The following is a 14,657-nucleotide window of genomic DNA, read 5'->3' on the forward strand; positions in this document are numbered from 1 at the left end:
GCCCCTTTGGACTAACAAATTGGGCCGAATCACGGCCTAGTAGAGTTTGCGTATCAATCATGCTCATTTGACGGTTCTGATCACATTCAAAAGAAAATATAAAAGATAACCCCACACTAGTTAGCCTGCCCAATCATAATCTCAGAGAGAAAAAAAAAAAACGAGTATATGAGTTGAAGTATATTATTTGTATATTTATTAGTATTCACTATCGATATATATCGATTGCATAAATTGATGACCATTATTATACAGAGTTGCTTATCAAAACTCAAGTAGGCATAGGATAGGATCCAAAGTCCAAATAGCATCCAACTTGTCTGATTGTGTTTCCAGACAGTCAGTCAAACTGAAAGCCACATACGATGTATACATCTGACCACACTTAGCATTATTGACCGCCAAGACTTTTCACATCACACATTGCTGCAGTCTGGAATCTACAGTCCCTCTTAGTACAACAATCCGATAATAATACTGCACAAACCTCTTGCAATTTGTACTTAACTTGCTAAATAATTTGAGTTAGATCCCAGGTGATATCAGCAGTAGTAGTATTCTTTAGTGCTATATCTCCATGCATGGTATGAGAAGAACGACAGACCGAAAGCAGATCTTGTCAGTCCTTGCAGCACAAACGGTTAGGAAATGCCTACGTCCGCATTAGCTATTCACGGGCAGGCTTTACAAAAATATCTTATCCGTCTCTACTATAAATTCCTCCACATTGTATTCCACTTACTACTCTTTCAATCTTTCCGCTTCCAGGAAGCAAATCTATGAGGATCTCTCTCTACCCCCTCCTCCTCCTCGTACTTTTGCTTGAACTCCGGCGCTCAGCAGCCGGAGATTACGAAAATGGCGGGCTCAGCCGGGCCGGCTTTCCGTCTGGCTTTGTCTTCGGGACGGCGGCGTCGGCGTACCAGGTGGAGGGGATGGCGCGTAAGGACGGCCGCGGGCCTAGTATCTGGGATGTCTTCGTCCACATACCAGGTAGAGTGTGACGACAAGACTTAGCCTCTTGCATCCAAGATGTTATAGTTTTCATGTTTACTAATTTTAAATGTTTAATCTTGTTGATATGTTTTGATATAAACAAACAGGGGAAATTGCAAAAAATGCTACTGCGGATGTTACAGTCGACGAGTACCACCGCTATAAGGTTGGATATATCAATGAATTATATATTATATCTCTACAAATATTTCTTAGTGTTTTATTTTTATTTTTCTTTCTGTATTCATTTCGGTAGGAAGACGTGGATATCATGAAAAAGATGAACTTTGATGCGTATCGCTTCTCCATCTCCTGGTCACGAATATTTCCAAGTAATTAATCTGATTCTCTACTGTTTATTAATTTTTTCATATATGTTACACTTGTGATTTCTTTTGTTCTTGTTCTCTATGATGTAGATGGAGCAGGGAAGGTGAATTGGAAAGGGGTGGCATATTACAATAGGTTGATAGACTACATGCTAAAGAAGGGTATGCTATGCTCCTCCACATTTTAAATAATTGATGGCCTATTGTTGAAGGTTGTGGATTATTGAGAGACTAATTCGTGTGGTTATGAAATTTCTAATAGGCATCACTCCTTATGCAAATCTTTATCACTATGATCTCCCAGAGGCACTTGAGAAGCAGTACAATGGTTTGCTGAGCAAAAATGTAGTGTAAGTTATAAATCGATCTTCTTCATTCTTCTTCTATCACTGCAGCAATCACAAATATTAATGATCATATTATTACTAAAAAAGTTAATTTCCTGTGTGCTTGGCTCTTGTCTCTTTATGAACCATAAACAAATGCACTTGCTTTACTTCTTCGTATTTCTGATCCTTTAAAAATGGCAGCAATAGCAAACAACCAGAAGGAAACAGAACTGAAAGATTTTGGTTTAGTTATAACAAGAATCAACTGTTAGCAAGTGTGCAGTTATACTCTTTTTATATCCTGGAAAAAAGAGATGAACTCCTTAATAGCATGTCATCTGATGCTATATGGAAACTACCAAGTGTTGATATCTGAAGCCATATGGAAACAATTTTAATCTGGTTGTTTCCTAAATGCAGTAAAGCATTTGCAGACTATGCTGATTTCTGCTTCAAGACTTTTGGGGATAGAGTAAAGAACTGGATGACATTCAATGAGCCAAGGGTTGTTGCAGCTCTCGGTTATGATGATGGTCAATTTGCTCCTGGAAGGTGTACAAATTGTTCAGCTGGAAACTCAGCTACTGAACCTTACATTGTTGCTCATAACCTTATCCTTTCTCATGCTGCTGCTGTTAAGAGGTACCGCGACAAGTATCAGGTAAGAACTTTTTCCTCCAACACCTAATTGAACAAGCACTCTCCATATAACCTTTGCGAAAGAAGGTTAGAAGTGCAGCATTCAGAATTTTTATTAGTTTTCATTGCCTACTAACTTTCTTATGGTATCCTTAATATTAATATCCACAATTGGCAAATATCCAATTGATATTGTTTGGTTTTCAGTTACTAGTATACTTGAATTTGCAGTGTTTTTGTTGTAAGATCAAACAACTTCTTGATAAACAGAGAGTATTGGATGTGTTGTGCTTCCTTATGCTTGTCTGATTAACAAGAGGGAAATGATTGAAGATCAATTCTGACAGCATGATAATGTGTCAGATTAATTCTTATGACATAATAATACTTGTCAGGCTACACAAAAGGGGAGGATTGGAATTCTCTTGGATTTTGTTTGGTACGAGCCTCTTACCAATTCAGAGGCAGACCAAGCTGCGGCTCAAAGATCAAGAGACTTCCATTTGGGATGGTAAATGTGAAATACTATGAAGAGTGTGCAGCTATAATCTTAATTTTAGTGACATTCATTCAACTGATGACATATGATTTTCAGGTTTCTTCATCCTATCATTTATGGTGAGTACCCGAAATCGATGCAGCAGATTGTTAAAGAAAGGCTTCCAAGGTTCACGAGCAAAGAAATTAAGATGGTGAAAGGCTCAGTAGATTTTGTGGGTATCAACCAATACACAAGTTACTATATATATGATCCTCATCGGCCCATGCCGCAAAAAGCCACTAGTTATGCGATGGATTGGAATGCTGGATTTGCTTGTGAGTATTTACCTTCATCTCAGTTCCGAGATCACGCAGGATTTGACTCTTTATAACTTCTTAAGAAGAATAACATGTCACTTTCCTGTATAGCTTTTCTTTTTTCAAACTTTAAATTCAAATTTTGCAGATGAGAGGAATGGGGTGCCTATTGGACCAAGAGTAAGCCATTTATTTTCAAGTCTTGATTATAGGTCTAGTTTTATTATGTGATCCAAAAAGCTCTATAACTTCTAAAATTTATAATATTTTCTGATTGCTTTCTTATTGTACATAAGATAGACTAGATTTTATAAACTTTGCAGGCAAACTCCGTTTGGCTTTACATTGTACCATGGGGAATGTATAAAGCTGTTACCTATGTTAAAAGCCACTATGGAAATCCAACAGTCATACTATCTGAAAATGGTATCAGATTATAGCTTATCCATTGTCCTCTGTATATTGTTTGATATTTCACATAACAACCATGATATATTGACAGGAATGGATGATCCTGGTAATGTCACTCTGTCTGAAGGATTGCATGATACGACAAGACTTAAGTACTATCAGAGCTATATAATGGAGCTCAAGAAGGCGATTGACGACGGGGCAAATGTGATCGGTTATTTTGCATGGTCATTACTCGACAACTTTGAATGGAAGTCAGGGTACACATCAAGGTTCGGTTTGGTTTACGTTGATTTCAAAACTCTCGTGCGACACCCGAAGATGTCAGCGTATTGGTTTCGAGATGTGCTTAAGAGGAAGAACTGAAACAAATGCTGAACTCGATTTCCATGTTCACTTTGTTCTATCATAAGCTCAGCTGAATTTTCCTTGAATAAACTTGGTTGAATTGGCAACCTTTACGAAGTCTGAACGCTGTCTGAATCATTTTATGATAGAAATAAGGAAATTGAGTTCATGCTACCTCTTTTATTTTATCACTATTAATTCTGTGGAATGGTAGGATTAAAGTAGATTCAAACTTACTGGAAGGGGTTAGGTTTTGAATGTGGAATTCATCTTAGTTATTGGCCTGCAAGAATGCTGAATTTCCTTTGACTATAGATTCATTCTAAGGAAAACAGAATGAGGTTGGCAACCAAACCAAGTGGATGATATTAAAATATTATACTTGAATACATCTTTCTATTACCATTTCTCCTTCATTAGCTCAGTCTGCGATATACAATTTCTTAAACATTGTGGACTTTGGCAAGGTAATTAAGTCTAGAAGTTTAGACTTTTGAGACCAGGTCAAATTGCTTGGAATTATGCTGAAGAACTTACATAAGAATTTAGTCAATTGACTTACCAAAAGATCTATTCCACAGTCAATCCAAAATACTATTAGTAGAGTAGTTAGCAATTGGCCATGGCCCTCAGACTACTTCAAACCAGCAAAGCATGCATGCCTAAATAATTCAAACTAGCTGTTGTTACAGCTGCAGGGATTCCTTCTGAGATAAGGGACTGCAAGGAATTCGTGCAGCTGGGCCCGTAGAGAACCTACGCACATTGTTTACTTAATTTGAATTAATCTTAGCCTATGGGTTCTCTATCAATCAGAAAAAAAAAAGGAATAATGCTAGGGACACTAAGAATATGCTCGCTGATGCTTTTGGCCATTATTTGGTGAAATGTTTTGAGGGAATAATAATAAAAGAAAGTCTATCATACCACTCTACTACTATGTTATGTACCAGACTAACAATATACATTGTGTCTTTTAACAGCTGTAATACTAGTCAGTTTTGTTCTTAAAATAATTGGTTCAATCTTAAATTGATTCAATTTTAATTCAAGCCAATTTTGAACTGTAAGTCTAAATGAACCCATAGAGTAATTAATATTACGAGCTTTTATATCTTATTATATAATTTAAAATATTATACTTTTTTTAATAAAAAAAAAGTTTTCTTAGTTCTTGTTCTATCTGCCCCTAAAAATGGTACAAAGGGTACTATTGAACATGGAGTTTCTCGAGTTGCTGCGTAAAATACTAGCAGTGATAAAATTAGTGGTCGATATCATATCTTTAAATGAGACCTTTATAGGTGGCTTAAATTACTTCAACCACCACCATCACCAAAGATATGAGATATCCAACACCATTCAATTATTGATGCTTAAATGCAGACAATGCCAATTCCCCTGCTAGTCCTTATCCTGCGGTACCCAACCACAAACATTATATTCCACGTTAATGTCTCATAGCACATTTCGTTTTTTTTTTTTTAAATAATAAAAAAAGATCGAAATAAATAAAATATTATTTATTGTTAGTTGTTAAATTAATATTAACTCAGAGTCTTTTTTTTTCCCTTCTAATGTATTAAATTAGTAATATAACGTGATAGAGAGAGGAGGAAGATAAAGGGACGGGTGTTTTAACCTAAGCCTGAGGTCAGATTTATTCGGGTGGTGGGGTTGTAGGTTTGACTAAAGGAAAGAAGAAGAAAGAAGGGAGTCCAGAGAAGTGGCCCAGGACCACGTGATTGGGAAGAAAACTTCAAACTCTTTATCCCGGTCGTCACGTGCTGATGTGTGCTCGTATCTCCCTGTCCGTACGAGTGGGCCCCTCATCCGCTCATGGTTTTTTTTGTGTGTGTGTGTCTTCGCAAATTACCACCTTCATTTTAGACAAATTATGAAAATATTGCACGACTTTTTTGTTGCTAGGTACATAGAAGTGGTCCGTTCTAAAAAGTCTTTTTAATTTTTGGTCTCAAAGAGATAAGATCAGAATAAAGAAAAGTCTCTTTCAAGTACTCTTGGGGGGGGCAATTAAAAAAAATAAAAAGTACTGGGAGACAATTAAAAGAACATAACTAGCACATGCCGGAATTCCTTTATTTATTTATAACTTGATGAATATTAATCTCAAGATATACGAGTGCTTGTGTTCTAACTTTTATTACATAATTATTAGAAGTCTTTTTTCTCATATTTCATATATATATATATATATATATATGTAAAGAACCACCTCTGTTTTATTATATTCTTTTGGTTAATAATTTAATTTTTCTTTTCCTTTTCTCCACCTTTGAGAAGAAAGTGCCACCCAAAGGGCATCTTAGCAGAAAATTAAAGAATAATGAGAATATTCATCATAAATGATTAGTGGAGATCCTTTGTAAATCTGCTTTAAAAAGAGTGCGAATATTTTAGATAATGGAAAAAAGATAAAAGTTATGTACGGCTATTAAGTTACATTTTTAATCACTCGGTATTATAGTACACGCGTTGATAATATTAACTTCGCTAATTAGATCAATTTATACTAGTCTCGTGATTGGTTTGGACTCTATTTCTCATGTGTGATTGCTGAAGAAGTTTTTACGCTTAAGAAAAATTTACAACTAGAATTTTTTTTTCCTCAGGATCAATCACAATGGTTTTTTTTCTTATATATATATATATATATATATATATATATATATGAGGTGTTATTACTTCAAAGACTTGAATATTGAATTCTAAGCCTTGTACATAATTTTTTTATGATATTGGAAGAGTTTGTTGTAGTGATATTTTTGTACTAATTTTTTTTGAAAGTGAATGTTTTTTTAATGCCGCTTGATGTTTTTATCTTCTTTTGACAAAAATTTCACATAGATTTAGTATGCAGCTCTTTGATGCTCCGTACCAAAAATAATAATAAACAAGTTTGTATTGTATGCTTTTTATCTTTGAGGAGCGAAAATGTAATTTAGTCAAGTTGCGTGGAGTGAATTCCTACATCCGGGGGCTGTAAACAGTCTGATAATAAACCACTGTTCACTTCTCAAAGAACAACGCGACAGGACGCCAGTAAAGTATTCCAACGCTCCAAACCACGCGGCGAAGCGACCGGTCTCTCTCTCTCTCCCTCTCTCTCTCTCTCTCTCTCTCTCTCTAAAGTAGACAAGTAGTCCAAATTCCTCACTCGTCTCCTCTCCTCCGTTCCTTCGATTCCCTCTTGACACCATTAGTCCAAGACCCACCCAGAAGCTGAAAGCGGAGAGGAAAAGATTCACCCCAAAAGAAAGCTTCAGTTGACGTTCATGCAGCGGAGCAGAACAAAAAGAAACCAATTTGTAAATTAAAACAGAACTCCTCCTCTCTCCATCTGTCAATCCCGCTTCTCAACTTTCCTTTTTTGGGTTCTTTCTATTCTTGTCCTGGTCTATCTCTATCTTGATCTCTCTTTCCTTAGTTGAAGTCCCTCTGTGCTGTTGCATAGACTATAGAGAGAAGAGAAGGCCCAGCATTGATGAAGCTTGGTTACTTTCCGTACTTGGGCTTGGAGAGTAGAAGATTTTCTTATTTCTTGTTCAATAATAGCCTTCAAGGTTTCCATTGCCTCTGATTCCTGGGATAGAGAGAAAAGGAGCAACTTGGGTTTATCTTCCGTCTTGCTCTTTTTGCTTGTGATCTTTGTCTTTGTTGGTGTTTTTGCTCTTTGATGCTAATAAAGGAGGAGTATTGAATCTTGATATCAGTTTCTTGTGGGGGGATATATAGAGGAAGAGGAATCGTTTAAGAGTATAATTGTAGTGAAGGGAATGGCGGCGAAATTGCGAAGGCAATCTAACCTCGAGACCTTCCTCGCTCGCGCCACACCGTCCGTGCCGTCCTATGCCATTCCCAAGGTGCCTCTTTTATTCCCTTTTAACCCTTTACGACCGTTAATTTCTATTGGTTATGCTCTATTTTGTTGGTTTTGTATGATTTCTTGGCTCAATTCCCGTTTGATGAGCACAGCTGTCTTATTCTTTTCGCTCTCTTTTTGGAAAGATTTCATTGTTTTAAGAGCTTGGATTTAGTTCATCACTTTCCTCCTTTCTGCTTGTGTTTTCTGTCTGTATATGGAGTGAATATGGTTCATAGATTGAAGTCTAATTTCTTACATGCATACTTTATAGTTGTGCTTATAGATGTCTTTCCACTCAATTGGTGAGTTTTAAATGAAGTTCAACTTCTTCCCTTGAACCAAACAGAAATAGTTTTTCTTCCCTTCTATCCCTCATATGTAAACAAGAGAAGAGGAAGTTATTTTATTTTCTAGTTTTCTTCTCTCTTCTCTTTACTGTTCTCTCCATCCAAACATAGCCTTAGTTATACTGAGGCTCCTCTCCTTTGGTGGGAATTTTTATGTGTGCTTGCAGAATAGAATAAAAATTTCCTTCTGTTCTACCTTTTCCTTTTTTGGAGTTATCAAAGTTATGCATGACTTCAAAATTTGGTCTTTTAACTTTCCTTTCAGTTATAAGGACCACTTCAGTTGTGTAACTCTTTACATACAACTTACCTTTCATTCTTTTGTTGCCAAAAAAAGTCTCTCAGTTTCCAGGCTGCACTCTTATGTATAATTATTGGCAGCTTTTAATGATTCTAAGTATTAGATGACGATAATGCAGACATGCTTTAGAGATCCAAACAGCCTCTGGCAACTGGATGGAAAGGACCTGGTTCAGTGCTTCATCCTTGAGGACCTATGGGATCAGTATGCTGAGTGCAGTGCTTATGGCCTTGGTGTACCAATTTGCCTAAGTAGTGGCGAGATTGTAGTCCAATACTTTGTTCCATATTTATCTGCTCTTCAGATTTACACCGGCAGAGCTCATACCATTTCTAGGTCCCTAGTTGAACCAAATCTTTTGGGATGCAATATTTATACGTTCACAGTCCATGGCAAACCTACACCTGAACTGTTTTTTTTCTTTTTTCTTTTTTTGCTTTTCCTTTGTCAGGACTGGGTGTGAGGAGAGCGAGAGTGATTCTTGGAGTGATGACAGCACGAGCGAGAAGCTTTCTAGGTCATGGGACGCAATATCCGAGGACTCGATCTATGATCTTGACACTTCATTTCTGCCAAGGGAACGCTTTGGGCACTTGTACTTTGATTTTGTTGAGCAAGATTCTCCTTATCGAAGGCTTCCCCTCTTTGACAAGGTACAGAGTTTTCTACTAAATGATTTGCTTAATTGAGTTTCATGATAAGTTTTTTTTTATTACTTTGGAGCTAAAACTCTGATGGACATACTAGCCAGAGTCTGTTATATCATCTTCTCTGTTTGAAACTTTATGTTGTTGTCTAGGTAAATGAACTAGCTCGAGGTTATCCAGGTTTGACCACATTGAAGAGTGTCGAACTTTCGCCTGCAAGCTGGATGTCAGTTGCATGGTACTTACTACTTTCTAAGTTTTCCATATTCTTCTATTTCCTTTTTGGAAACTAGGAACATCTGAAGGACTTCAGGGAATTTTTATGTCAACCATGCCTGTGAATCTGTGAAAGATCAAGTATCTCTTTAGTTCAGAATGAGTGAACCAATGGTCAAGAAAATATTGCATGAACACTGTATTATGAGTAAGGTAGACATTACAGAACATGTAAAAATCATGACTGTTTAGGTTTAAAAGGGTTGTAGTGATTGGGAACATGCCCTTTGTTCTTTAGGTTATTTGGTGGTTCTTTCTATGCAAAATAATTTGCTTCATGGGACTTCAGTTCTTAATTTCTCCTTTTTCCCTAATCAGGTATCCCATTTACCATATCCCTTCTCATGGAAATTTGAGGGATATGTCTACATGTTTTCTAACATATCATACTTTGTCCTCATTATTCCAAGGTATGTCTACATTTTTCTTTTGCTTATTTCAGAAGAACTGATAAAATTCCATTTCATGCAAAGCTGCAAACTTTGATTTTATACTTAAAAGTATCTTTTCTTGTATATCTATTCTATCAATTCAATTAGCTATGTCTGGGGGTTAATCATTGTACATATAGATGATAACCTATGCTCGTCATGTTTAAAGATCTCATTGATCTCTTTACTAGATGGTCATAACCAACTGTGAAAATTCAACAAGTAAGAATCAGGATTACATGATTTTTGTTGTGCATGTGGCAAGGAAAAATCCTTTTCTTGATAGGAAAGATGATTAAGACTAAAACTTGTTAATGAGATTGGACACGAGCAGTTTCTGCTTTATTAGAACATTTCTCTACTAGCTATTTTTCAAATGTGGAAATCTTCAAATACAGGTTTTACTGGAGACTATTTTGAAATCTAATTTCTTAGTTTTGCTGCATCCACCGCAAGTTATTCGGAGTGGATTATTCAATTGATCTCACTAGTTGGAATCTTTAGAAGTAGTCTTGTCCATAGTCCATACATTAACTTTAATGTGTGATGACTTTCTTGGCGTCACATCCCACTATACTGAAAGATGGATCACTGGATATGTCATAATATCCTTCATTAGTGAAGTACAACTCATGAAATGAAAGATGTTAGAGATGACAATGTTAAAGCTTTCTTATCCTGTCTCATGGCCAGTTTACTATGGCAATTGGAAAATGGAAATGAGTTAATCACTTCTGTTTAGACATCATCAATATTTTGTACTTTTTCTTTATCAATCATCACATTAGGTATCTGGAAAAGACAAGTTTATGTTGAAAAGTTGAAGTGCATAGTGAGGAAAAGAAATAGATGCATGGCCTATTTGGATATGTAAGACAACAGGTCTTTTGCTATTGTAACGGGCTCCTTTAAGATGATCAAGAGGAGAGACTCTTTTAACTGCAACCAACAACCTCCATGGTCTCCAAATCTTAGCTCAGTTTGTTAAAGGTCCCTTTTTAAGCTTATGATATGGTGGAGGGATACTAATGAGATTGGGCCATTGAAATAAAGTTTAGAGAGAGCTTATGAAAGGGAAGAATGTCAAGTGGTCGTGGTGATACCTATTTCATTGGAAGGGCCTATTCATCAAGGGAGGTCTCAAAAGAGGGAGCATTGGGTCATTGTACCAAGAGATCGCAGTGGAAATCGTAAGCAACATTGTGTGGAGGAGGCTTATCAAACTTTAGGCATATGAAATTGCCTAATGGAGGCTTGTGAGGATTCAAATATGAATGCAGGAGGGAGGGGCAAGCGAAGGACCTCTTGAGGATCTTTAATGGCATAATATCTAATTGAATTATAGTTCGGAAATATTCAAATATGCCTTTTCTTCTTCCAAATGGATAAAAGTCTACAAGATTCCTCATGGTCGGCAGATGCATCCTGACACGCTATAACATGTAAATGAGCATATAATTTTTGACCTTTTTGTTGCATCTCATTTCCCACCAGGCAAAGGATCGAAAGTTGGCTTGATTGGATATAGTGAAAGCCCATCCACAAAAGTTTCTACTGAATATAACTCAATGTATGCAAGAGAAATACTGCCAACCTCTCTTACTAGAGAGGTTATTTTCACGACTCGGTCTTGCAACATAATTTTGCATATTGACAAGCCTTATCGTGATAATAAGTTAACATCTTGAAATGCATCTATCGTTAACATTCTTTTCTTTTCTTCCAATATTATAACTTCATCTTTGCCAATGTTGCAAAAAGCATTCACAGTATGTGGGTTGTTAGTCGGTCACCCTACTGCACAGTGTGTAGGCGATATAAGGGAACTAATATAGTCTAACATTTTAATATATCAAAAATAATTGATATGATATATATACACTGCATGTAAAATTCTGTTAGTGATAAACAATACTAATATATGTATACATTTACTAAATGATATATGTGGAAACTTATTATATGCATAAAATAATATTTGGTAGCATCATGTTTGTATCAAATATACAAGATTACAACCTATAAATGGTAACAATCAAGAAGTTAATAAAGAAGTAAAGAACACTAATAAACAGATCATAACTATAATTTACGAGGCCCAAAAATAGTGTGCTTCCCTATGCCGGTGGTGTCAGTTGTGCTTATTGTTCTGACTATTATCCAATCTCCATGTCCCACCAACTCAACAATCCTTGGTTGGTATATCTTGGTCCATTACAAGACCTTCAACTCTTAAGCACGAACACGAGCAGGAATAATGGATACAACATGATACGGACTCAGAGATATGATAAACTTTGAACAAAAATAGGACACGACACGTTTAAGACACAACAAAGATAAATAATTAAAAGCGTTATATATATATTATTGATACGTTTAAAGAAAACTCATAATATAATACAAATGCAAGCATAAATTATTCACGAGAGAAAAATAAAATGTACACAATACCACAAAGCCAAAAATGATAATGCTAATACGTGACAATAAAATTTAATATTATGAGAATAAATAGCTAACTATCATTACTTAGCTATAGTGGATAACATAGGCGAATTTGTGATTTTATGCAAATTTGCATTAATATTAATTTTTTCGGATGAACTAACTTGTGATTGCTACATTATATTTCTGTAGCATATGCAAGAAATATCTGCAATAGATAATTTTTAATTATAAACTTTTATAGCATATCATCAATCATATGTTCAAAACGTGTCTCAAGAGTGTTCAAAAGTGTCCAAACTTATTCTATAATTTCTGAAATATTACATTCTTTGTGGAATTGTCCGATATGTATCCAATGAGTGTCCAGTTGGACATAGAGACGACATGCAATATGAATTTTCTGTGCCTCCTAGCCTTTAATCCTGATCACTTCTTTTCATTAATAAATTTCAATTAAGATGGCTCAGATATTATTATTAAAGAACATTACACTCTCATGTTTAGGTATATCAATTGACAGATTGGAGATATGATCTTTTTCTGCATCAGCTAAATCAGTAGGCAGAGCAATTATGCATGAGTATTGTACTAATTATAAATAAAGTGCATAGATATAAAGTGCTAACTACTATGGGGGTTTAAAATTTCATATCACACAATATGCTAGTGAGTGTTTGTCTATAGTAGATCTCGACTGACGTGAGTTGAGCAAACCTGCACGAAGTAAACTCATGGGAGTGTTTAGTCCATGATGAACTAGTGGGTCTCATAACTTCGTCCCATGTTGGTACAGTGGTACCCCAATATTACACTCTTATTAGCAAGGCATGAGCAAGGTATATGCATACTAAATTACTAACTAGGGAAGATTGGGCTCCAAGAGTTTTTTTTTATCAATTTCAATTTCTGCTAATAACCTACTGAATATCAAAGATGATTGGTGTTAATCAGTGTAAGCATTACCCTCTTTAGGGCTTGAGGATATGACCTTATGTTAAGTAGGAAATGTCGTAGGAGAGCTTATCCGTCGTCTAGCTTTGCTTTTGCAATCTCATAGATTTCATTTATTAGATATGTCATAAATGTAGACCATCAGGATCTTTCTTGTAAAGTCTCAATCCTTAGGAGACGTATAATTTCAGACTAGGGCCAATAAATCTATAAACTGCTATCGTTGGGCTGAATCTAATGTTGTTGGCTTGAAAACTGATTTTCTTACCTAATGCTAGATTAATCCAATGAATACTTGTATTGTTTTTGTAATCCATTTGATAGTTGTTTCACTGCTTGTACTATGATATTTTCACACCTACTTATAAGACATTTCTTATTAATCCTGTTGTAAAATTTGTTCCATTTAAGCTACAAAATTTTGTTACTATGATAATGCTTCATTCTCATACTCCAAATTTGAGATTATTTGCTTCCATGTATGCCACTGGTTGGTAATTTGGTATCTGGCACATTATAAACACTGTGTTTTACTTTGAATTTTGGAGCAAAGTCCACATTAAACCACTAGATGCATTTCTTTTTCCTTTTTTCGACTTCATGCCATCTAGCATTCTGGTTTTAGCCAACTTAGTTTGTCAACAAGAAGTTTTTCTCTGCTACTACTACTTCATATGAATTATTATTCATCTAGCAATCTTTCTTCTATGCGACTCTTGCAGATAACACAGCAATGGACATGAAAGATGGCATGAGCGACGGTATAGCTTACCAAGCTGGAAGAAAAATAAAGCAAAACAAGTGCGTCACTCTTTCCCCTTTTGGGTTGGCAAGTTACAGAATGCTGGAGACGCTGTGGAACAATCCGGAAACCTCTGATGATAGAAGGATCTGTACCCTGTATAGTGCTGCCGACTCCTGGTTGAAGCAGTTGGGAGTATACCACCATGACTTTAACTTCTTCAGAACTCACTCGATGTAAATAGATCTTTTCCTTAACCCACGTTCCTCCCCATAGCCTTTCTTTTTTTCGCAGAAGTTGAAACCTTGTAAATGCTTTGTTGACTTCTTGATGGATCATAGGGCTATGCTGGGACTAATTTGAGCTTTTCTTAGCCAGAATAACTGTAATTTTAAGGTTTTGGTTGTAAGCATCTTTAAGTTGACAAATAAGTTATGAACCTCAATGTGTTGTTGATGGTTCGATCTTTTCAATTCTAGTTGTGTATAGATTGCAGAGAAGAAGTACAACTGGTGTTGCATTGCACTTTGAAATGCTTGTATCTGAAGAGAAACACAGAGGCAATTAACTGCACAACATCCACACGTTGTCCTTTTCCCTTGTTCCAAGCCATCCGGCGAGCCTACTCGTCCTTTTTCCATTGTTCACTTTCTGTCTGCTTTTGCTCAGTAGAAAAGAAAAGAATCTTTGATTAGTAACCGACTGTGGTTACAGATTTGTCGTCTTGGAATGTCATATGTTTTTGAATTTATCGTCTCTATTTGATTATGTTGGA

The 14,657-nt window shown here is 35.9% G+C and overlaps 2 protein-coding genes across 2 annotated transcripts; both read left to right on the forward strand.

Moving 5' to 3' along the window:
• Positions 1 to 502: 502 nt before the first annotated feature.
• On the forward strand, positions 503 to 4,024 carry LOC140789792 (beta-glucosidase 1-like). The gene is made up of 12 exons (XM_073139630.1): positions 503 to 640; positions 769 to 993; positions 1,104 to 1,162; positions 1,253 to 1,328; positions 1,416 to 1,487; positions 1,588 to 1,675; positions 2,075 to 2,315; positions 2,689 to 2,804; positions 2,889 to 3,109; positions 3,240 to 3,271; positions 3,415 to 3,517; positions 3,594 to 4,024. The coding sequence occupies exons 2-12, from the start codon at positions 780 to 782 to the stop codon at positions 3,866 to 3,868; spliced, it is 1,497 nt and encodes a 498-aa protein (XP_072995731.1). The 5' UTR covers positions 503 to 640; positions 769 to 779; the 3' UTR covers positions 3,869 to 4,024.
• A 2,901-nt stretch (positions 4,025 to 6,925) lies between these two features.
• On the forward strand, positions 6,926 to 14,355 carry LOC140789537 (uncharacterized). Its single transcript, XM_073139266.1, has 6 exons — positions 6,926 to 7,734; positions 8,503 to 8,720; positions 8,836 to 9,037; positions 9,184 to 9,269; positions 9,626 to 9,717; positions 13,863 to 14,355. The coding sequence occupies exons 1-6, from the start codon at positions 7,648 to 7,650 to the stop codon at positions 14,120 to 14,122; spliced, it is 945 nt and encodes a 314-aa protein (XP_072995367.1). The 5' UTR covers positions 6,926 to 7,647; the 3' UTR covers positions 14,123 to 14,355.
• The last annotated feature ends 302 nt before the right edge of the window (positions 14,356 to 14,657 follow it).

The sequence above is a fragment of the Typha latifolia genome, chromosome 5 (genome assembly GCF_019914945.1).
Source record: "Typha latifolia isolate L0001 chromosome 5, TyphaL0001v2, whole genome shotgun sequence".
In the NCBI taxonomy this organism is placed as follows: domain Eukaryota; kingdom Viridiplantae; phylum Streptophyta; class Magnoliopsida; order Poales; family Typhaceae; genus Typha; species Typha latifolia.